Source organism: Schistocerca cancellata, chromosome 4, assembly GCF_023864275.1.
Source record: "Schistocerca cancellata isolate TAMUIC-IGC-003103 chromosome 4, iqSchCanc2.1, whole genome shotgun sequence".
NCBI lineage: Eukaryota > Metazoa > Arthropoda > Insecta > Orthoptera > Acrididae > Schistocerca > Schistocerca cancellata.
In genome coordinates this window covers 659,993,359-660,018,188 of record NC_064629.1, presented here as the reverse complement: position 1 = coordinate 660,018,188, position 24,830 = coordinate 659,993,359, and the positions used below count along the sequence as shown (strand labels likewise).

Below are 24,830 nucleotides of genomic sequence, written 5' to 3'. Positions count from 1 at the left end.
ATTAACGGATCTTTCGGTCGATAGATTTTCGGATAATTGATGCTCTACTGTAGTAGGAAAAAATGACCTTCGTTGGTCTCGATTAAAAGTGGCGTGAGCAAAGACAGGATTGAATACTGGTGGTGGTAAATGATTTTACGGGGCCATTACCTGCGGCGAATGATTCGGCCTTGTGGAAGGAGTGATGGACCGGCGTCTGGTGGCGCAGACTGCCGCCCCGCAGCTGGGCGCGCAGATTGGCACTCGCCGAAGGCCTGTTGAGATCTTCATCCTGTGACCCCTTGCTGTCCGCGTCCAACAGCTCCAACACCTGCCGGCCAAGGAACCCTTCTTTGTACAGTCATGAAAATAAGTGTTCATACAGTAAGTGGTGACAAAGTACGATGGTGTGTTGGGATAGTAATCACCCACAGCGCCGATACGAATAAGTACAATGATGTAGCGTCAGGTAACCATATTCTTGGTAATGAAGCTTCCTGTATGCCATGAATATATTCCGGGAAAATAAAACATGTTACACTCTGCACGATCTACGACAGGGCAAAATGTATTCGTACAGCGTATTACTTTCAACCAAACAAATGGCTGACGCAGCCACGGACTGCATGCCACACTTGTGTAGTCGTGTGGCGGCCGTGAAGCAACAGCACCTCGAACGTGGGTACCGTGGAATAGCAGAAAGGGCCGCAAGGGGAAGGAAACGACCACTGAGGAACGAAACATTGTTGTCGCCCAATATCTTCAACACAAGTCGTATGCCGAAATTGCGATCATAGGACGAAGCCGAGCGACTGTGCAATCTATCATTAAGCGGTATAAGGAAGAGACATGTAGTAATAAACAGTGAACGACACGGTAGTCCACAGAAGCTTACAACAAGAGAGACCAGAATGCTATTAAGAATCACCAAGAAAACCCCGAAAACGACAGCGTCGGCACCATCCGCATATGTACATGACCACTTCCGAAAGGACATCACTCCAAGGGCAGTTCGTACTATTCTCAATCGTACAGGCTACAGAGCCAGGGTCCCGAGACGAAAGACCTACATCAGCAAAAAGAACAGGAAGTTGTTGTTGTGGTCTTCAGTCCTGAGACTGGTTTGATGTAGCTCTCCATGCCACTCTATCCTGTGCAAGCATCTTCATCTCCCAGTACCTACTGCAGCCTACATCCTTCTGAATCTGCTTAGTGTATTCATCTCTTGGTCTCCCTCTACGATTTTTACCCTCCATGTTGCCCTCCAGTACTAAACTGGTGATCCCTTGATGTCTCAGAACATGTCCTACCAACCGATCCCTTCTTCTAGTCAAGTTGTGCCACAAACTCCTCTTCTCCCCAATTCTGTTTAATACCTCCTCATTACTTATGTGATCTACCCATCTAATCTTCGGCATTCTTCTGTAGCACCACATTTCGAAAGCTTCTATTCTCTTCTTGTCCGAACTATTTATCGTCCATGTTTCACTTCCATACATGTCTACACTCCATACAAATACTTTCAGAAACGACTTCCTGACACTTAAATCAATACCCGATGTTAACAAATTTCTCTTCTTCAGAAACGCTTTCCTTGCCATTGCCAGTCTACATTTTATATCCTCTCTACTTCGACCATCATCAGTTATTTTGCTCCCCCAATAGCAAAACTCCTTTACTACTTTAAGTGTCTCATTTCCTAATCTAATTCCCTCAGCATCCCCCGACTTAATTCAACTACATTGCATTATCCTCGTTTTGTTTTTGTTGATGTTCATCTTATATCCTCCTTTCAACACACTGTCCATTCCGTTCAACTGCTCTTCCAAGTTCTTTGCTGTCTGACAGAATTACAGTGTCATTGGCGAACCTCAAAGTTTTTATTTCTTCTCTATGGTTTTTAATACCTACTCCGAATTTTTCTTTTGTTTACTTTACTGCCTGCTCAATATGCAGATTGAATAACATCGGGGAGAGGCTACAAACCCTGTCTCACTCCCTTCCCAACCATTGCTTCCCTTTCATGTCCCTCGACTCTTATAACTGCCATTTGGTTTCAGTACAAATTGTAAATACCGTTTCGCTCCCTGTATTTTACCCCTGCCACCTTCATAATTTGAAAGAGAGTATTCCAGTCAACATTGTCAAAAGCTTTCTCTAAGTCTACAAATGCTAGAAACGTAGGCTTGCCTTTCCTTAATCTATTCTCTAAGGTAAGTCGTAGGGTCAGTATTGCCTCACGTGTTCCAACATTTCTACGGAATCCAAATTGATATGCCCCGGCTTCTACCAGTTTTTCCATTCGTCTGTAAAGAAATCGCGTTAGTATTTTGCAGCTGTGACTTATTAAACTGATAGTTCGGTAATTTTCACATCTGTCAACACCTCCTTTCTTTGGGATTGGAAGTGGCGGATGGAATTCGCGAAACAGCATGAATCCAAGACAGCAGACTTCTGGGATACTGTATTGTTTAGAGATGAAAGCAAATTCAATATCGTGCACAATGATGGTAGGATCTTGGTCTGGAGAAGACCGAATACAGACGTCGACCGAAACAATGTTCAGCCCACGGTGAAGCACGGAGGTGGTGGAGTGATGGTATGGGGCTGTATGTCAGCCTCCGGTGTCGGAAAATTAGTGTTTGTGGAAGGTATCATGGACAGATTTGTGTATATGAACATTCTCAAACAGAACTTACAACAGAGTGTTGACGCCTTGGGTCTTCCTAGAAATTACTTCCAACAGGACAATGAGCCCAAACGTACGGCGCAAACTGTCCGGCTGTGGTTGCTCTACAACACTCCGCACACTCTTAAAACTCCAGCTCAGAGTCCGGACCTGAATCCCATCGAACACTTGTGGACTGAGCTGGAAAGACGAGTGAGAAAACACGACATCCTTAGTAAGGCCTCTTTGAAAGAGGCTCCCCTTCGAGAATGGGAAGGTATTACGTCGGAAACTACATGAAAATTGGTCCATTCCATGCCACTCAGGTTGCGAAAAGTAATACAACGGAAAGGTATGCATACGAAGTTTAAACATGTCCTGGCTTTGTTAGAAGTGTCATTTTCTGTTGGTGTATGAATACTTAATTCCCAGCGCAGTAGAGAACTTGGCAGACGTTTTTGTATTTTGTTTTGTAAAGGCTTGTTTATTCTCGTTCTATATGCCAGCATAGCTGCATTGGAGACTGGCCAATGTGTATAGTGCATATCCAATTAGTGTTTTTTGTTTCGTATTGTCAATAAAGGCAGTTTACTTTTCCACGCTCTAGTGTATGAATACGTATTTCCATTACTGTACACAGAGGCCTGCCAGATTATCGTAACATCGAACACACATTTCATTTCCAAAACGGTTCAAGATATCGAAACGGAGTTTTCGCTAAATGGTACAGGGCGTGGCAACGAGTTTGCTGATTTCAATACGGTGCCGTGAAGTGAGGTGTGCTAGGCCGAGGATGGGGATTTTCTCAACCCAAGCGGTGGGTCGGCGAGTTTATTTATCGTCTGCCTCAGTAGCGACAACGCATTGGCCGAAATAGTAACGCGCGTTTGAGGTAGAGACCTACTTTTCTAATGACCGGATTTCTGTGGTCGCGCAGCGTGCATTTCGTGTACACTTCAATATTCTCGCCCCCATTTTCCTGGCTGGCATTCAAGTACTTAGGGTAAGGACACCTTCGGGGCAAGTGTTAATGCGAAAAGAAGAATTGGGTTAGCATGGCCCATGAGATTACCACAAAACACCGAAGCAATAAGCGTTTTTGCGATCTCCTGGGCAGTCGGCACCTGAACATTTAGCTGCCCTTAGACTTCCTGATCATTCTCCGAGGCGAATTCTTCAGTGTGGCCACCACTTAGCCTATGCAAGTTGGCTATGGGGTAAAAACTGAGTGAACGCGATATTATTGCGCGGAAAAACGCATGTGCACAGTTGCTTGGAAAGTTGCCTCGCAACGCGCTTGTGTTCTTTAGTGACGAGGCACACGTTTATCTGTTTGGGTGCACGAGTAAATAGAACATGCAGTACTGAAGTGTTAACAATCCCAGAGAACTTCATGAGCGGCTCCTTCATTCAGAAAGTGTGTTGTGCATAGTCGAGAGGAGGGACTGTTGGTCGTTGCTCTTTCTTAAGAAAACGAGAATGCTGTAACTGAATGCTCATCGATAAGTGACAATATGGAACGTTGTTTGTCGGCTACCATTTTATAAAACTTGTAATTTTAAATACCCAATAAAATATTTGTAGAAACAAACATAGTAATTACAAAGTTCAAATACAAAATATTCTTGTATTTTTGACCTTTCAGATCAGAAAGTTTTTTGTTAGACTGTCAATACATCTTCAGTATGTTTTTAAATGGAATTTATACATTTTTAGACAGCACTAAAAGACTCCTGAAATGACGAGTACAGTGATAAAACGCTTGTTAACACTGACGTTCAAACTTTTCGCAAAAGTGTCTGAGAAATATGCTAAAATTAAGAGGCAGGGAATGGTTTCAAATGCTTATTGTTAAGCAAAGAATAAGTGTGGGAAGTATTGCAAATTACGCGTAGAAAGAATATGTGCAACTTGAAGTAGTCTCCACACGTATTTTTTGGTAACATAAAGTCTTTCAAATCTTGCTTACGAGTAAGTCTGTGATTGATAGAAAATCTTTATTTGTGAATTAAAACATTGTTTCATAAGCACATGTCTGATGGCGTTAGTGTTGTGAGAATACCGTGATATGTTCATACGTTACATTCGAATGCAGAGTCTTCACGTTGTTTATGCCTAAGGAGTTTTGTGTTTTCTCACAATATTTCATTGGATCAGAGGCAGTGGCCCACCAAAAATTATAAATCCACACAAAAAAAGAAAATAAGAGTTCGCGTCAACCGTATTTGTAAACAAATAAAAAAATATTATGCAGTATTAATTATTTATCTACACTAAAATTCGAACATGATACGTGTATACCTTCGTTATCTTCTCGGCGTGCGTCCTACATTGGAGCAGGGTGCACCTGCTTCCTCATTAGCTTCCATCTTGCGCGACCTTTGACGTCTTGATCGATGTAAACGTCATTTCAAAGCGCTTCCTTAATTAAGGTAATTAACGACAGCGTAATGATAATCACGAAATTTTGAAGTATTAGTTGAACATGAATTCACAGAGTACCAAAGTAAGTCAGATTTATGAACTTGAGCTTTTAACTTGTTCGTATAGTTAATGTGATACAGAATGTTTTGTACCAAAAAACTGTAACTAAACCCATTTTGTTCATGTGTAGATATAGCACAAAGTACGGTAAAAATTCCAAGACTCTCCTAATCCTACGTTCTTTTTTCCAATATCCTAGTTATTCGTACAAGTGTTAATGCAAAGTTCAGTTTGTCAGACAATACTTTACAAAGAGAATATTCGAACAGCATCTATGAAATTCAGAACTTGCTGTGAATTCTTTGGAGGTGTTGGTAGCGCAATCCATTCGTAGACCAGAGAGTAGCCGTGAACAGTAGCATTTTCTAGTTTGTATACAGTATTTAGATTAGACATGATATTACGTACTTCTGTGAAGAAGTGAGCAGTAACTGTATATTTCCCTGTCTTGGGCAGTATTTCTTAACTTTTTTAAGTGCGTGTGTATTTTCCGAGAGTAAATGTCGCGCGAACTGACTTTGCAGCGTGGTGTTGTAGTCCTTGCAGTGAACAGTAGCCAGCAGGAGTAGTAGCCAGTAGCAGGAGTAGCAGCAACAGCAGCAACAACAACAACAAAAGCAGCATCAATAGTACTTAGTTTGTATAGAGTGCCTAGTTTTCGCATTTTATTACGTGCTTCTTCTTGAAAGTAATCAGTAGCTGTTCATTTACAGTCTGTGATCAGCAGTTCTTTTCATTCCTTTTAATTTCTCTATTCTGCGTAAGTGGGTGAAAAGACGCTCTATTGTGTGGTTATACGATTGTCGAACAATCACTGGAAGAATTGTCCGCCTGCTTAGCTGGGTGGTAACGTGTTTGGCTGCCATGCAGAGAGCCCGCGTTCGATACCTGGCCGGACCCCCCACCAGTCTACTCGTGGACTGGGTGTTCTGTTGTCCTCACCATCCTATTGTCATCACCGACGCGCAAGTCGCCCAATCTGGTGTCACCTGAAATAAGACTTACAAGCCGGTGGCCTAAGTTCCCCGGATGGGGACACACGATCTTTTCATTTTTTACTCGAAGCACTCACATCCATTAAATATCTGGGAGTATCGATACGGAGTGATTTAAAACAGGAAAACCACATAAAACTAACAGTATGAAAGGCAGGTACAAAAATAACATTCACTGAAGGAGCTTCAAAAGTACTGGCCATCCACGCGGTAGACAGCTTACAAAATCCTAATTCCACCAATACTTGAGTGTGGTTGCTCAGTTTGAGATTCTTAACAGGTGGAACTGACTGAGGAAATGGAGTGGATCCAAAGAAAAGTCTCGCATTTCGCTTCTAGTTCGTTTAGTAAGAGCGGAAGCGTCACAGAGAGAGAGATTAAATTTCAGAGGCAGACGCTACAAGATAGGCGTTGAGCATCACAGTGGTATTTACTGTAAAAACTCCAAGAACACACGTTTGTCGATTAGTCAAAAAACATATTGCTTCCTCCTAACCTAACGCATTTCGCGAAAAGACCAGGAAGATAAAATTACAGAGACCCCCGCTCATTCGGAGATTTAGCAATAGTCGATCTTCCCGCGCGCCATTCACGACTGCAGCGGTAAAGGGGGCAAATGACAGTAGTACACCGTAAGGCGGCTTCGTCATATAGCTACAGATGTAGACATTTGCTAACACTGTGCACCCCTGTTTCAGATGCACATTTCAGGAGTACGTATGAGCAGGGTTCCGAGATATTGGTAAAACATTACACATACTTCTTGTATGGAAACGCAAGCATTTTTGGGACCAGTCATAAACGTGACAGAAGAAAGAGCATAGAGCATTCAAGATGGAATGGAGCAGGTAAACATATTTCACAACATTTTGCTTTTACATAATCTTTCAACAGACTCATTCCTTCTTCGCAAAAGCTATATTGAGTAACTATAATAGGCGTTAAATTAGAAATTTGAATAATAACAAAATTTGATTGAAATGATAAATGGGACATTATTTACATTAACTATTTTACTTCATCTGTGTTTTGAAAACTTATTAACTATCTCATGACAATAATTTAAAGCAAACTTGATCTCTAAACAAAATGTAAAGTTGGGCATTTCAGGGTTCCTGGTACGCTTGCCACTCAAACCGCTAATGGTAGGAGGAGAAATAAAACGTCAATCACCGGACAATATGTAAATATGCATATTTGGTTCAGTTTCTGTATCTTCATGTAGCATGGACATCAGTATTTTTAACAAGTGCAAGTCATCCTCTATCATATAAAGTGCCGGTAACTATGTACATATTGTCACACTGTGAAGGAGCACACGACACGTTGCCGAAGTCATTGTCACGTACTGAACATAGCTGTGGCCATCTGCAGATGGGCATAGTTGGCAATGGCTAGTAACGGTGGTCGAATAAAAGGGTCTAAAAAGTACTTCGGGCAGGTTCCGATCCCTCAGGAATCTTTAATTGAACAACGGCCGTAGAGATCAACAACATCCATCATGGATAAAATGACATTTGTACATCGTTTATCGTAGGGTTCTGAACTCAGTACGGAGAGTGCCAGAGAGAGACTTTCAATGAACACAGTCCGTTTCTTCTATATTGTTGTCAATATAACTAATTTTATTATCTACTTTAAAATACACATTCATCTTCATCTTTCTCCTCATTAAGTGTTCCGAAAGGTAATCCCATGCCACGGGTGCAGAGAAATACTTTGCAATGCGAAATGATCTACACTACAGGCCATTAAAATTGCTACACAAAGAAGAAATGCCGATGATAAACGGGTATTCATTGGACAAATATATTATACTAGAACTGACATGTGATTACATTTTCACGCAGTTTGGTTGCATAGATCCTGAGAAATCAGTACCCAGAACAACCATCTCTGGCCGTAATAACGGCCTTGATACGCCTGGGATTTGAGTCAAACAGAGCTTTGATGGCGTGTACAGGTACAGCTGCCCATGCAGCTTCAACAGGATACCACAGTTCATCAAGAGTAGTGACTGGCGTATTGTGACGAGCCAGTTGCTCGGCCACCATTGACCAGACGTTTTCAGTTGGTGAGAGATCTGTATAATGTGCTGGCCAGGGCAGCGGTCGAACATTTTCTGTATCCAGAAAGGCCCGTGCAGGACCTGCAACATGCGGTCGTGCATTATCCTGCTGAAATATAGGGTTTCGCAGGGATCGAATGAAGGGTAGAGCCACGGGCCGTAACACATCTCCATTGTAACGTCCACTGTTCAAAGTGCCGTCAATGTGAACGAGAGTTGACCGAGACATGTAACCAATGGCACCCCATACCATCACGCCGCTGCAAACGTCGTCGAACTGTTCGTGCAGATAGTTGTTGTCTTGCAAACGTCCCCATCTGTTGACTCAGGGATCGAGATGTGGCTGCACGATCCGTTACAGCCATGTGGATAAGATGCCTGTCATCTCGACTGCTAGTGATACGAGGCCATTGGGATCCAGGACGGCGTATCGTATTACCCTCCTTAACCCACCGATTCTGTATTCTGCTAACAGTCATTGGATCTCGACCAACGCGAGCAGCAGTGTCGCGATACGATAAACCGCAATCGCGATAGGCTACAATCCGACCTTTATCAAAGTCGTAAACGTGATGGTACGCATTTCTCCTCCTTACGCGACGCATCACAACAACTTTTCACCAGGCAACGCCGGTCAGCCGCTGTTTGTGTATGAGAAATCGGTTGGAGACTTTCCTCATGTGAGCAGGTTGTAGGTGTCGCCAACGGTGCCAACCTTGTGTGAATGCTCTGAAAAGCTAATCGTTTGCATATCACAGCACCTTGTTCCTGTCGGTTAAATTTCGCGTCTGTAGCACGTCATCTACGTGGTGTAGCAATTTTAATGGCCAGTAGTGTAAATGAGGTGAAGTGATACTGAAACTTACAATTCTCACTTTCTAAAAAAATGGTTCAAATGGCTCTGAGCACTATGGAACTTAACATCTGTGGTCATCAGTCCCCTAGAACTTAGAACTACTTAAACCTAACTAACCTAAGGACATCACACACATCCATGCCCGAGGCAGGATTCGAACCTGCGACCGTAGCGGTCACGCGCTTCCAGACTGAAGCGCCCAGAACCGCACGGCCACACCGGCCGGCATTCTCACTTTCTGTTCGAATTTTAGCAAATCCAGGAATCTAAATTCTAGTGTCATTGTTCCTCAGCAGGTCGCGAAATATTATGCAGTGGGGAATTGGAGAACGCAACTGGAAACGCAGTTCCAGCCATTACAGATTTTATTGCCCATTCAAGGCGCTTCTTCCGCTACAGATTTACGGACATCTCTCGTTTGGCGAGCGTTAATGGCTGTTTGGAGCAATCTACATCACCCTAAATCAGGAACTGCTCCACTGAAATTGTAATGCGTAAAAGTAAAATTCTGATTTTCGTATTAATTTCAGCAATCACAGCGAAGAAAATCTGTTACGTACACAACATTTTTTTGAGTTGTTAGTTAGTGAAACAGTGAATATATTTTATCGGTAATATAGAAATAGGTTCGGAACAAATTTCTCCGATGAAATAGCTATTTTTTCTGCTAGACTGACTTCTTCTCTCGCGTGAAGTATCTAAATTCATAACTGGTGATACGAAACTATTAAAAGAAACGTAATTCTAAAAACAAGTACTCTACGTGTGCCAAACACACCTTCTGGAAGTACAGCGAGTATTCTAGCTTAATCTCCTTCAGTTTCAGCTGACCTCAAGTACTATGCTGGTCTTTCCAGGTGAGTTTCTCTTCTGGGCAAAGTATCCAAGACTTGTTGAAATATATCGCAAATTAAACATGGAGATATAGATCAGTTGGGCAAGGCTAGGTAAGGAAACAGGGTGTGGGCTCCTGGCCGAATCACCTGGGAGGATTAGGGTAACTACAGAAAACGTAATGATTTGAGTCCTACTCCACTTCCATTGTTTCAAGTACTCACTCTTACCTCCAATAAGATGCTTCTGCGCTAAATATATATCCCAGAGTATACATGCATGGCGATGAGGGTATCACTGGCAAATATTTTGCTTTCGAATGAGAGATGAGGAGCTACCTGGTAATTAACAACTCAGAACAAAATGGTGAAGTAGCTAGTAGTGGGTGTTGCAGACAAGGAACACAAACGTGTCGAGGCTACTGGTGGGAATTGAGAAATAACATTTTGTCGAGGAGATTTAAATAGAGAATAATATTAAAATGAACAGTTTCACACTTGTGAAATGTCTTTCTTAATGTCTATATAACCATAACTATCACTTACAATTTAAGTGAAGGACCGTCCTTTCCCAAGTAATTATCGCTGTTCTACGTTTACTAGGTACGTAACGAAGGGTGAACCTACGAGTAACCTGAGTTCAATAAACCGAGACGCTCGTTAGTCGCTACCGTTATAATTTGGAAACCGGTAAGGTTCTAACTAAGTCACTGGCAACCTGACTCTACCGTAGTCAGCCATGCAGCAGGTCCTTGTGCCCAGACAACACCTAGTAAGCGTCTTCCTTGTCTCTAAAATAGCGTAAGATACTGTATGGAGGCACGGCATCTTACGGGAAATCTACAAATAGAGATTCCGTAGTTGACTTGCCATATCCATGCAGCCTTCCTACCTAAACACTATTTCAGATGCCGCATTGACGACGTTCTGTCCACTAAAAGTGATGAAGTAGTATGAGATGATTGGCTGGGAGACACCGAACGGCAGGTTAAACGGCCTAATTGGAAAGGTTTTTCCTACCCCTGGCTCTCTCTGGCACCTTTTCTTCTGGAAGTGTGAGATTTGTGTGTTAAATGTATATGATAAGTGTAGATGACTGTAATGGGTGTGTGTTAAGTGTGGTGTCATGTTAGCGTTGAATGATGAGAGAAGGGAGAGGGTGAAACCAGGCCCCGACAGATAATAATTTCCTGATAACGTCGGTTTAAGAGTGTTGTTAGTAAATATCGTGCTTTTACAGTTTTTATTCACTTCGTATCTAGTACTACCTACGTTCAACGAACTTCGATCGTGCTGTTTTACGTCTGCTTGACGCCTGGATCTTAGCTGCACAACTCACTGAAAGGTAAGTTTCACTGACTATTACTGAACTACAGTTTAAGTGTGGTGTAGTGATTTTTATTTTACTGTAAGAGGAGAGTCATATGTGACAAAAGTGTACGTTTGTTGCTGTAGATTAATTGCTATTGGGGAAACATGTCAGGACTGTAGGGTGGCGTTTTTTTTTGGGGGGGGGGGAATGCAGTGGGGAAGCTAAAAAGGTGTTATCTGAGGCTATTCCTTAGAGTTGTAAGTTATGTAGTCGAGACAAGAAAATCGTGGAGCACGGGAAAATGTTTTGTGCCTTCCCAGCAGAATTACAAATGGCATATTTTGAAATAGATAAGTTGATGGGGGAAAGAGACAATAATGGGAGCTAGGTGAAGATGACGAATAATAGGCAAAAGGAGGGAACCTCAGAAATCGCATTTCAAATTCCGGTTAGCAACCAATTCACTAAGCTTAACTACGTGACAGAGAACATAGGGGCCATGTGAAAAGATATTGATGGCGAGGTTAATGTGCTTATTGTAGGAGGAGCAGGAAACTGCCTAGCAAGCAACTTAGAATATATCATTAAAGATATAAAGTTTTGCAGCGACATGAGCAGCCCTGTGTTAACGTGTTGTCAGCCGTGTGAACAAAGAACTGAGCAAGTTGTTTTTGACTGAAACAAAGTCTCATACCTGTGCCGTGCCTGTTGATGCGATTGGGACATAGGGATACACTAATCAAGGCCTGCACCTAAGTAGGGATAAGGAAAGGTTAGCTAAGCACCTTGCAGAAAGTGTAAGGGGGCCAAAAGCACACAAGATAAAATTCCTGAGAGTATTGGAATCAGAGGGGCACATTTTTTATGTTAGAGTCAAATTATAGACAATGAATATTGAAAGAAATTCGGGCAATACAAGACCATAATACACATAACAGTTTCCAGGAAAGTAAAATTAATTTTTCATCAGAGCATTTGAGAGTTGGAAAACAAGATAGATGGGCTTATTGCATGCTTAGAAGATGTGAAAAATTCTGAAGGGGTAGATGTTCTGTGCCCCTCTGAACACGACGGATGGTCATCATCAGTGTCACATGTCTCCATTCCACGAGACATTGCGAATAGATTTGAAACTGAATCCAGGATATTGGCGCAAAGTATGCTAATTAGGAACTTTTCACCACCATTTCCATCAGTGCGTGATGTACCCGGATGGTCGCCCATCCAAGTATCGGCCACGCCCGGTGACCTGACGGGAACAGGAGGAAGATGTAGCAATGCCGTTGGCATGTACTGTCTAGTGCCTGGTTGGTTTGAGCAGATCAATCAATCCTGAAGGCTCTGTTTTAAGTGTAACAGTACTTTCAATATCAACCAACGAAATAACGTCGAGTGTGAGGTACCCATACAGTCCTCACTACTTGTCTATGATTTCACTGTTTTCTTCTCTAGCTCCAGCCTTGCAATAACTTCCCGCATATTGGAAATCAATATTGCGATATAGCAGAAGTGGGTAGAGAGTAGCGACTATAATTTATTTTTGGAGGAAATAGTTCGTTTTGGTTTTAACCATTCTCATCAGGTTTTGTAATGTACGAGGGCGTGCTGAAAAGTATTGCCTCCGAATTTTTTTCGTGAAAACTCTTCAAGCTTTTTAAATATAACAAACGTTATTTACATTCTACATCTTTATTCTTCATGTTTAAATATTTATTTACCAACATAGTCAAATCGGATGGAACAAAGTCTGGACTCTGTGACGGATGACCGATGACGGTGAACCCAAAGCGTCGGATTGTTGGAGATGTTGCAGCGCTAGTGCGTGGTTTGGCTTTGCCATGCTGAAGGAGAGGCTGCCCCATGTGTGGACGAATGCTTCGAATATGAAACTCGATTACAGCACACTGTTTATCACGCATCGAGATAGTTGCACTATACACCGCCATGTTACACGCTACAGTTCGGAGTCCTCTAGCGGCAGAGGGCTGCAAATATATAGAAATGAAGAATAAAGAACTAGAATGTTAATGACGTTTTATATATTTAAAAAGGTTTACGAGTTTTAAAATACAAATTCGGAGGCATTAATTTTCAGCATGCGCTCGTAATTTCAAATGAGGGACACCGTTCTCTGTTTTTGAAGATTGTGTCAAGTGTCTGGGCTTCACTTTATGTCGGAGTGAAATGGTTGCCATATATAAGAAATGTCAAGGACAAAACCTCTACAGGCAATCATCATCATAGGTCGAACCACCCACTCCTTCTGGCTCCACGATTTTTACCTCACCATCTATGGTCGTCCTATCCACCTCACTCCTACCCTGAAATACCTTGGCCTCACCCTCGACCATCACCTCACCTGGACTCCCCATTTCCTTACGATCGAACACAAAGCCCACAATAGACTGTGCCTCCTGAAACTCCTGTCCGGCTGGACATTGGGACTGCATCCCTCCACCATTCTTCACACCTACAAATCCATGATCTGCCCCATCCTTTGTTATGCCAGTATTGCTTGGATTTCTGCTCCTTCCAGATTTTTATAAAGCCCTCCAAATCCTAGAACGCCATGTCCACCACCTCACCTTCCATATTCGTCTTCTGTCCCTCACGCAGATCCTCCACAACCTCACGCCCTTCCCACATCTTCTTTTCCTCGAACGCATGTGCACCCTGTACGTCGTCCGCCGACTCAATCCCCCCCTCCATGTGGTGTCTTCTATCCTCTCTACCACCAGTCTGTTGCCGCACCTTTACCGTTGTGTCCTGCCCTCTCTCCATCTCCACACCCTCCACCTCCTTTCTCAACGCAACTTCCAGCACCCACCCCACCCCAATGATGAGCTTCGCCCTGATCTCTACCACTCCTACCAACTCTGACTCCACCTTCCCCCTCCTACTCCTCAGGGCTCCCTCTCCCTTCCTCTTCCCTTCCCCTGAGTGGTTTTCATCCCTCCTCCACCCCTCTCCCTTTCCCATGCTCCCCTTCTGTGTCTCTGTGCTCCCTCCTAACTTGCCTTCCATCTCCCATCCCACCCATCTCCTGCCTCTTGGTGCAGCCCCCGACCCCCCTTTTTTTCTTTTCCTCCCACCCCCTCCAGTCCCCGTCCCCCACCGCACCTTCTTCTTCACTTATTTTCCCTCCTCTCAGGCCCCCAATCCCTCGGCAGGCTACTGGCACTTTTCATTCTTCGTGTGTGCTCCATCCTTATAGTGGTTTTTTAAGTGTCTCTCGTTCTGTTTGTTTTTATACTGTGGCCGACTTTTAACTGGTGTGGCCGGCCGAAGTGACCGTGCGGTTCTAGGCGCTGCAGTCTGGAACCGCGAGACCCGCTACGGTCGCAGGTTCGAATCCTGCCTCGGGCATGGATGTGTGTGATGTCCTTACGTTAGTTAGGTTTAACTATTTCTAAGTTCTAGGGGACTAATGACCTCAGAAGTTGAGTCCCATAGTGCTCAGAGCCATTTGAACCATTTAACTGGTGTGTGTGACTCCAGTGTATTTTAAGTGTCCAACAAATCGCTAACTGTGTTCTTTTAACTATATGTCGACTTTTTTAAACTGTCCCCCAATGAACGTTCCTGTGTCAGTGTATATTTTAACTTTCATTTTCTCCATTTACTATGTCTTGATATCCTTTTTTCCGCCCCTTTTTATGTATGGTTTCCTCTTTTTTATTTTTTGTAGTGCCACTCGGCTGAAGAGCTGTGGATTGTGCCGCTGTGGTAGGGGAATGGAATCACAATAAAGAAAAAGCCTTATGTGCATTAAACATTTAACCCTTTCATTGACAATGTTGTTCTAAAACAACACTATGTTCACAGCAGAAGCATTAAATCGTTATGCACTTTCAGTGGCAGTGTTGCTTTCGGCCATCCATTGGTTGCACCTAGCTGACAGTGCCCATTCTGTAGCGCAGTATTTTGTCATTAGGTGGCACATACAAGGCAGGTTTCAGGAGAACTGTGAGGTGCTGGACTGTCTGACCGTGGATGAGAGTAGACATTCACTCAGGCTTTGTCAGTTTATTTTTGTAAATCATATAAATGCTCCAGCATGAAATTTTAGCTCCGCAGCTGAATGTGGGCTGGTATGGAACTTCCTGTGTGCTGGACCGACACTCGAACTCGCGGCTGGCAAGTGCTCTACCGAACTACTGTGAAGGCTGAAAGATAGGGGACGAGGTACTAGCGGAAGTGCAGTTGTGAGGACGGATCGTTAGTCGTGCTTGTGTAGCTCAGTCGGCAGTCTGCCTTTGGCAGCTGTGCAGTGCGGATGTGCTGTGTGTTTACATCTATGGAGTGCACGCACTCGTTGTCAGTTTTGAGCGGCCGTCACTTAGGTGTCGCTTACATGTGCTAGAACAATCGCCAACAGGTTTCGAAAATCCACACTACAGTTCACCATCTGCAGTGATTACACCTGACCAAAGACTTTGGTAGTGGGACGCTTCCTATGTGACGTAGATAAGATCCCAGATTCCAACACTTTAAGGCATCCGTTTGTTCGCCTTATGCAGTACGGTGTACGTCAAAGTTGTCGATGACGCGGAGTGCGAACGAATAGTTCATGACACCAAACAAGGACTACAGTTTTGCCACGACGATGGCAATGTCAGTGCGGTCAAGTTTTCGAATTACCATTCGAGCTCCTCGCGGAAGACGCTATCGCGGCTTTACAACCGTATGGCTTTGTATATAGTTACACTGCTGAACGATGGGCGCAGTTCCAAACGTACACCGCTCTTAACAGTGTACGACAGATCACCATCGATCTCCTTGGCCACGTGGTATCTTATCTGCAAATCAGTGCCGCGCGGTCGTTACGTACGGCGGCCAACCCAAGACATGTTCCGGTTGCGGCAAAGGAGGCCACCCCAGGTCTGAGTGTCTTCAACGTAGCATTACTCAATAGCCGGCCGTTACAGTGGTGCCTCCGACTCCGACGACGGTTTTACCGACCACCTACGCATCGGCGCTTTCTTCTCCTCCCGCCGTCCGTCGTCAATCAGACCACGTGCCAGTGTCCCTTCGAGCTGCCACGGATAACACCGGGGTCGACGCGTCACGCTCACAACCTGATTCGACTCCTGCGCCACTACCATCAGAGACGACTGCCGATGCCCTCCCGGCTGATGATATGGACGTCACGTCACTTATCGCCCTCGCGGCGGCCTTCCTCCCGGACCGCCGTGACTCCCTCCGGTTTTCCGAAATAGGTGGATGGTTGTGCAAACAACGTTCACCTAAACAGTGCAAGACGAGGCGTCGTGTGGTCTCTGAACGAGAGAACACATCTCTCCCTGAGGGTTCAGAGGCCATCCGGCCCGACGAGGCGTCGTGGATCTTGCACGACGACAAGAATGACGACAAAGCGACGCGGGATCTGGCTGTGCCGGCCCTACTTCGCCGGCTCGCCCAGGTGCACCTGAACCGACGGACTCCACCGTTACAACTGCCACCGAGACGTCCTCCGCTCCTACGGACGAGAAGGAACATTTGAACGCCACAGCGACAGAATCCTCGATGGCGGGGACTGACGACCTCGACGATGACCCGAACCACAGGCTGCGGACTGAGTTAGCCCAGACGGACACCTAGTTCTGCCGACGCCAACGCCATCAGATAGAGTACCACACGGCTAGTCACTGCCTCGCCCCTCTTCACCCCCACTGATGGAGTTCCCTTCCAAGGTGGGGCTCGACTCCAAACGTACCAAATAGCTACGATCAACACTAATAAAATTAGCTGCCGAGTGAAAATTCAACTGTTGCGAGAGATGATATGGGCATCAGACGTCGACATCGCACTACAACAGGAAGTACACTCGGTCACACTTCCGGACGTCGAGGGCTATAACACTTATTCCTAACCTGGTGATCACCTGGACTTGGTGTGACCATCTATGCCCGCAAGGGCATTCTAGTTTCTGATGTCACATACCTCCCACCCACCAGAGGCATGGCGATCACTGTCATGGGGTCGCATACTGTCAACATTTACGCTCTGTCAGGCTCCGCCCATAAACACGGCGGAGCTCGTTTCTACTCAGGAGAAATCGCCCCTTTATTTCTTTGGCACTGTGAGCATTACTTGCTTGGCGGGTGATCATCAAATGCCCCAGTACAATAGTTCGCAAGAACTGCGCTATGTCGTCCATGATCTTTTGCTCCGCGACAGTTGGGAAGTTCGGCACAGCGACGCACCTGGACGCACTTACCAGACGGGTCACTTCACGAGCCGCCTTGACAGGATTTACGCTTCTCGGGAATTCACATCTGCACTCTAAAAGTGTATAACTTTGGCTCTTGAGCTTTTCAGACCACTGTGCCTATATCTGAAACACTATCCTCTCGCAACAAGTGGTCTGGCGCACTCGTGCACCGTGGAACTTAAACACCTCCACGATCACAAATGTCTTCAACGGGTTATCGAGACATGGGCCACCTGTGAACGTCGCTTGCCTCAATACTGCACAACCTTGAGTTGATGGGTGGAATGTGCGAAATCTCTCTTTTGATGCACCTTGATTCAGTACGGCAAGGAAGCAGCTATGTGGCGCTGGCAGACTACCGACTATTTATACAGCATTGTCAGTGACTAGGACTCCCAGCAGCCCACTCTGAAACCTGGATGGAACGCAGAAGGATTAAGGCTGCAGGGGGGGCGTTGGTGAGGGCCATTGTTTTCAGTGACTTGGACTCCCAGGAGCCCACTCTGAAACCCCGGACGGAACGCAGAAGGATTAAGGCTGCAGGGTGGCGTTCGTGAGGACCACCGTTCTCAGTGACTTGGACTCCCAGCAGCCCACTCTGAAACCCAGACGGAACGCAGAAGGATTAAGGATGCAGGGGGGCGTTGGTGAGGACCAGACGTCAAGATTCGGCGGCACAGGAACACCCCACTATTCATCGTATCGCCTCCAATTGGAAACAACGACGAAGACGACACATCACCGAGATCTACACCTGCCGCGCCCAGCACGTCACTTGTTAGGCCGTAATCGTCAATGCCTTTGTAGACTACTACCGCACAATGTACCAGGCAGAGCCTTCCAACATCCGTGATAAGGGGGTTGTGTTACCACACGTCACACGCGCTCTCGCCGGTGACGAGGCGGAAGAGCTGACGGCGCCAGTGCGACGAGGTCCACGATCAAATCAATAATGTTGCTTAGAATAAGTCAGCTGGCGTCGACGGATTGCCGATAGAATTTTATCGTGCCTTCCTTGCGCTAATGGCATCACGGTGGACAACAATGTTTCATGAACTGTTGACTGACAACGCTGTACCGCCAGCCTTTGTCACGGGAATTATTATCCCTATCCACAAACGGACGCCGGGAGCGACGACAGCACATTACTGCCCATAATTCTGCTTAACGCAGACTATAAAATTTATGCACGACTACTGGCGTAGCGTTGCCGCAAGGTACTCCCTTGCATTCTGTCCGCAGAAAAGACAACTCCGAGTGTCAGTTAATATACAAACGGCCACAGGGGAACATCGCGGGTTGATCACACTGGCAGTGGCGTGCAGATTCCGAACCGTGTTGGTTGCCATACATTCTGACAGCGCATTCAACAAGGTGCGGAATCATTTTCTATTCTCCGTAATGGACTGAACGGGTTTTCCACCCCCTTCACTGCTACCTGTACCGCAGCGCCGAATCACTCATTCGGGTCAACGGCCGTGTGGCGGGACCAGTGACTCCACACCGCTCCATAAGGCAAGGTTGTCCATTTTCGACACTAGGCCTACTGAACGCTATAGCCCTGCAGCCATCCATCAGGAGCCTGGCGACCCCTCTTTCTGGTCTCACTTAGCGACGGCACACTTTTCGTTGTCGTGCGTGTGCGACGACTTCCTCCTCTTAGTCCACTCGCGGACCGAAACACAGTTGATGCTACTTCATTTGATATCAACGTATGCCTGAACTACCATGAATATGACTAAATCCTCGGCGATGCTCATTGGACGCGGATGCGGCCTATCACACGACGATGTAGCACCCCCTTCCCCCCCCCCCCCCCACCCCACTTCCTCGTACGCACAGAACTTACGATACCTTGGTATCATTTTTGCCTCCACTTGCGCTGCTTGACTGTCATCCATTTTCGGCGTAGTCTTCAAATTATCAATCTCCTCCGCCAACTCGATTCAACAACGTGTCGAATATCTCATTCCACATGTGGCGTCCTAGATGGTCAACATCGCACACGTACTCTCACTGTCAACAACTATTGGACGCAGCCTCCAGGGGGTCTCGGCCTTGTCAATGCGCGACTCCGAGCTGCGTCTATGTACGTGACCACCATGCACAAGCAGTGGAACGGGGCCACCTCCCTTACGCGCAGCTAACTGGACACTCTTACGCCCACGACCATGTCTCCGCCAGTGCCAGCAGGACACATCACTCACCATCTGGCGCACGTTTCTGACTTCATTGTTGACTATAGTTACAGTGACACTCATATACCGAGCACACGCCTCCGATGCCTATCCCGCAACAACATCGGAGTCTGACATCCATCGACGCTGTGGCCCACGGTTTGGCATCGTATGCACCAGCGTTTCCTTCCCTCCACCGTCCAGGCAGCATGGTACCATGTTGCATATGGAAAATTCGCCACAAATCAATATCTTCACGTAATAGGACTGTCGTACATTCCGCTTCATACAGTCTGCCATCTCGTGTACGACGATGCCCACCACCTGACTTGTGCTGCCACCAGTCACGTCTGGCAACTGGGTAGACACTTAGTTGCCTGTTACCTCCGCCCTCCGTCGGACTCGATTGAGTTATGGACTTGTATCCATCCAGAGAATATTCATTTCCTCGCCACCAAAAATCATACAGCTGTATGGGTCAAAGGATGGACGATCACTTACCTGTATGCTGATGGCGATAAAACACCCCTTGACTTCTGGCAGTACTTACAAACCGCCCACAATGAAATCGAGCACCGACCGCGCTACCACACCTTTTTCGCCTATTACCTTCGTGCGATCCTTACGTCACCTTTGCTCAGCTGGATGGCGACACACGCGGACTGCACTTCCCCCCCCCCCCCCCCTCCCTCCTGCTGTCGTCTGACTGAGAGTCCTCTCGCTGCATTTCTATATCGTACGCCAAAGGGGGGGTAGGTGCGTGGACACGTGCCCCTTTCTTTTGTGCACTACACCACACCAAGTCAGTCATTAGCCCAACTATACTGTCCTCTCCTCCTTGGCTTCTGCCCTCCTTTTCTGTGCTTCTGACCGGTAGTGGTGCCAGGGACACCGTGGCCAGGCCTCGCATGTTGACCCCTGCCCACGCTGCCCCCACGCCCTATTTGCCAAGCAGGAGGATGCGTGCAAGTCTAACCATGCCCCTGCCCACTCGTCCCTCTTTGTCTATAGCGTCACTCCTCTTAGCTTACTTTCAGATTCTTTCTTTTTTCCCCCACACCTTGTTAATAAAGACGTTTGCACACCTTGTTCGAGTGTAATGTCTACTGTTGGTTTCATTAGAAAGACGCCCTTTATGTTGTATTTATACTTGTACGAATAAAGATAGGGCTGTTGTGTTTAACCTGCTTCTTGTTTCTGTCCCCCCCCCCCCCCCCGCAAGAAAAAGCGTCGGGGCGTGGTTCAGGGACGGGAAAGGGGGGGGGGGGCATCGTGGCCAAGTCTCGGGGTTTCAACCCCTGCCCACCTGTCTCCACCGGTTCGAAGCTGAGCACTCTAATTACTGTCAAAAGAGAAAAAGTCGATAGAGCACGTGCCCGCGAAAGGCAAAGGTCCCGAGTTCCAGTCTCGCTCCAGCACACAATTTTAATCAGTCAGAAGTTTCATATAAACGTTGGTTTACACTGATTCGGATAAAAGTAAATTAATATTTTAGTCACTGGATGAACTTAACTGCTTAAGACCAACATCCTATGTGTTTTTAAAGTTAATAAAATTAAGCTTGCGATCCCTGTCGATAACACTTGTTACATTATGCGAATAGCCTGTTGTGTTCAACAAGAACGATATGATCTAAACCTTGCTGGTTATGTGTCAACAGTCCATTTTGTTTCAGGTACCTCGAAATGTTATAAAAAGAATTTAAGTTTCAAAATCCAAGTAGAAATCGATGTTAATGAGATGAATCAGTAATTTCGGAGATTTGTTTTATTTCCATTGTTTTTCACTAGTATGACCTTTGACATTTTTCCAGTCTTTAGGCAGGAATTTTTGTCACATCGGTTACTCCAGTGATAAGAGGACCTACACTTGTGCAGTGCCTGTAGTTAACATTTTTCTGCACGTCACATATTAAATGAAAGCGTTTTGCGTCGTGGTAAGAGGACAGAGACTAGTTTACTACCCGGTCTGAGTACGCTTTTAGACAACGATGGGGGTTTTAAGGATCTGCGTTGTTCCTGACCCTCAGTCTAAAATGTTAGATAGGAATCTTAGCGCATTTTCTAGTTAGTTGGCCCATCCATTTTTTGTGCAAGTCCTAACAAGGCTACAGTGTTCTGACTTACTAAGCTAGTCCCGTTTGTTACAGCATTTATAATTTACAGTACATAAAAAAGTTATATCGCCAGAGAGTATGGTTGTAGGCATGCATGGCGAGGTTAAGTGGCATTGAGTGAATAGGATTTTAACGAAGATATTATGGTATAAATTATAAAGACCGAATATTTTGGAGAGTGTTAGTAAGAGTGTTCATAACTGCGATATTGGGCGCCCTTAACTCACAAGCATCACCACCACCACCACCACCATCATCATCATCACCAGCATCAACCTGCGTCTCCGAAAGCGTTCTAACGCTAGTAGACAGAACTTCTTGGTCATTGAACTTCTATCACAATTTTCAATCGTCAGCCGTAGTACTATCTCTGCCCTGCAATAAGGTATTTGTCCATTTCATCTATACAGAGTGGTAGGGGTATAAGGGCAGATACTGTCATCATTACTACCTTAATACGTTTGTGTGTTTGTTGTTTTTTCTCTGCACGTAACAGTCTTCTCGCAAACGCGTCACATAATTTACTACGTGATATTTTCGGCACGGTCGTAGCTGCACCACAAAGAGGACTACGCCTGTCAGTATTAACTTACAGGTGGTAGTACGTTCCTAAGGGACCAAACTGCTGAGGTCATCGGTCCCCAGCTTTATACCCTACTTAATCTAATGTAAACTAACTTACGCTTAGGACAACACACACAGCCATGCCCGAGGGAGGACTCGAACCTCCGACGGGGAGAGGCGCGCGAGCCGTGGCAAAGCACCTCAGGCCGCACGGCTACCCTGCGCGGCTCTCTCAGAGTAGCTCTTGCAACCTATCTCGTCAATTACTTGCGGTATGTATTCCAGTCTCTGTTTTTCTCTACGGTGTTTACCCTCTACGGCTACTTCTAGTACCGCGCAAGTTATTCCCTGATGTCTTAACAGATGTTCCCAGAAGATCACTTTTCTCGCCATTTCTGAGGAGAACCTCCTCATTCCTTACCTTATAAGTCTATATAATTTTCAACATTCTTCTGTACCATCACATCCCAAATGCTTCGATGCTCTTCTGTTCCGGTTTTCCGACGGTCCATGTTTACTGCCATATAAAGCTGGGTTGCAAACGTACATTTTCAGAAATTTATCCCTCAAATTAAGATCTATATTGGATAACAGTAGACTTCTCTTGGTTAAGAATGCTCTTACTTCCAGTGCTAATCTGCTTCTTATGTCCTCTTTGCCCTTACCGTTATGGATTATGATGCTGCTAGGTAGCAGAATTTTAGAACTTCATCTATTTCGTGATCACCAATTTTTATGTTAAGTTTCTCGATATTCTCATTTCTGATACTTCTCGTTACTTTCGTCTTTCTTCGATCTATTCTCAATAGGTAATCTGTACTCACTAGGCTGTTCATTCCCACTAACCAACCTAAAAAGATGCTACTTCTAATAGCTATAATTATTATCCTGCAAATGAAGTAAATGCTGATGTAATGTTGTTCAGTACACTGGTCTCAGTGACCAATAAAAATAACTGCATTTATACCCCTAAAACTCTGTATTTATACTTTTTAAAGTGTAATAAGTTTTTATTTTATGGGAGATGCGGTCAGTAGGTGACATCTCCCAGTGTATAAGTCGTGGCGTACTAACTTCTAAATCATCTTCTTGTGTTGTCTTTTGTTTGTTTTAAACAGAGGTTTTTCAACGCCGTAACTTTATAGTTACCGCAAAACTCCAACAAAATGCGAAGAATTGTTTGTGCCAGTTACAGACGCATCTCATGACACCTGGAACTAATCGTGACATCTAGCGTTGCCTCACACCTTCCCCGGTCTAGTGAACACAGCTGTAATTATTCAGAGCAACTGACCACCCTGCTCGCTATAATAACGTTTTGTTCGAAAATACGCCGTAGTTGCGCAAGGCATACACTTCGCTCGCTCGGGCTATAGAGAACCCAAAAACAGTGCGACAGGAACTGGTTACACAAACATAGCACAGCTGCTGCCGCTGTACCTTTCATAAACCAAGTGAATGAAGAGAAGAAGCTTTAGGGCTGCAAGGGGCATGTAATTTAGCTACGTTCCGTACCACAGGACATAATGAACGTACCGGATGAAGTATGCAATGCAGACTCGATTATTTCAACTCTGAAGCATTCGCATAAGTTCTGTGATGGGCCGTGCGCTCATATGATAACTTTCAGCAGGTCCTACGAACTTATTGAGAAGATAGGTAACTGTGAAGACTTATGTAACCGATCTGCTGAAAACACGTTTTGCACCATCACTGGTTCGCCGATTTTTAAAAGGGAATCAGCCCGTAATTTGGTGATTTTGAGTTCGTTTTTCCTGCAGATTCTAAATCTGTAACTGAAGAAATTGATATTGGAGGGTTACCAGACGGTCAGTTAATGTACTACTATAGGATTCTGAAAAACAATATTATTTTTGTAGTGGCACCAGTTAATGACTCATGCTCTTTTAAAATCAGAGGCGTCAGTCGCGACTCGTGCCGCTTTGAAAATAAGGCTTCGATAGCAACACCGATGATGCTGCATATTATTTAATACTTTCCACTCGCCCCCCGCTGCCAATGCATTTTGCATACACAGTATGAAGACTGGCATAAGCACAGTATATTTCTGCCTTGAGGGTGCGGTCAAGAAGAGTACAAGTAACGTGCGCTAATTTACAAACGATTATATAAAGATATGCCGTAAGAATACACTGAACTTTGACTATTCTCAGATAACTGTTCAGCTCAGAATAAGGATCACACTATCAGCAGATTTCTGTTGTACCTAACACATTTTGGCAGAGTCAACAAAATTCAACATTGCTTTCCAGTGAAAGGACACAGTTTTTTATCGTGCATTAGGCATTTCTGCATTACAAAAGAGAAATTATGTAAATATGACTGATTATTTACTGAGGATGGAGTCCCAGAGGTGATTGATACAAGTTCGAAACCAGATAAATTTATTGTTAGAGAGGTTGCTGCTACTGAAATACTAGACTTCAAGTCATCATGGCAGGAGTACTACAGGAAGACAAGAATTTCTGTAGAAACTCGGTACTGGAAGATAAGGGAAGGTGACACTTTCTGTTAGCACTTATTCTCATATTGTTTTCGATAAC

The 24,830-nt window shown here is 45.1% G+C and overlaps 1 protein-coding gene across 1 annotated transcript in view; it reads right to left on the bottom strand.

Annotated features, from left to right (window-relative positions):
* The window catches only part of LOC126184369 (stAR-related lipid transfer protein 13), a 681,898-nt gene that overhangs the window by 92,336 nt on the left and 564,732 nt on the right, over positions 1-24,830 (bottom strand). The window contains exon 13 of the mRNA XM_049926754.1: positions 151-310. Within this exon, the coding sequence (XP_049782711.1) occupies positions 151-310 (160 nt within the window). The remainder of the gene's footprint in view (positions 1-150; positions 311-24,830) is intronic.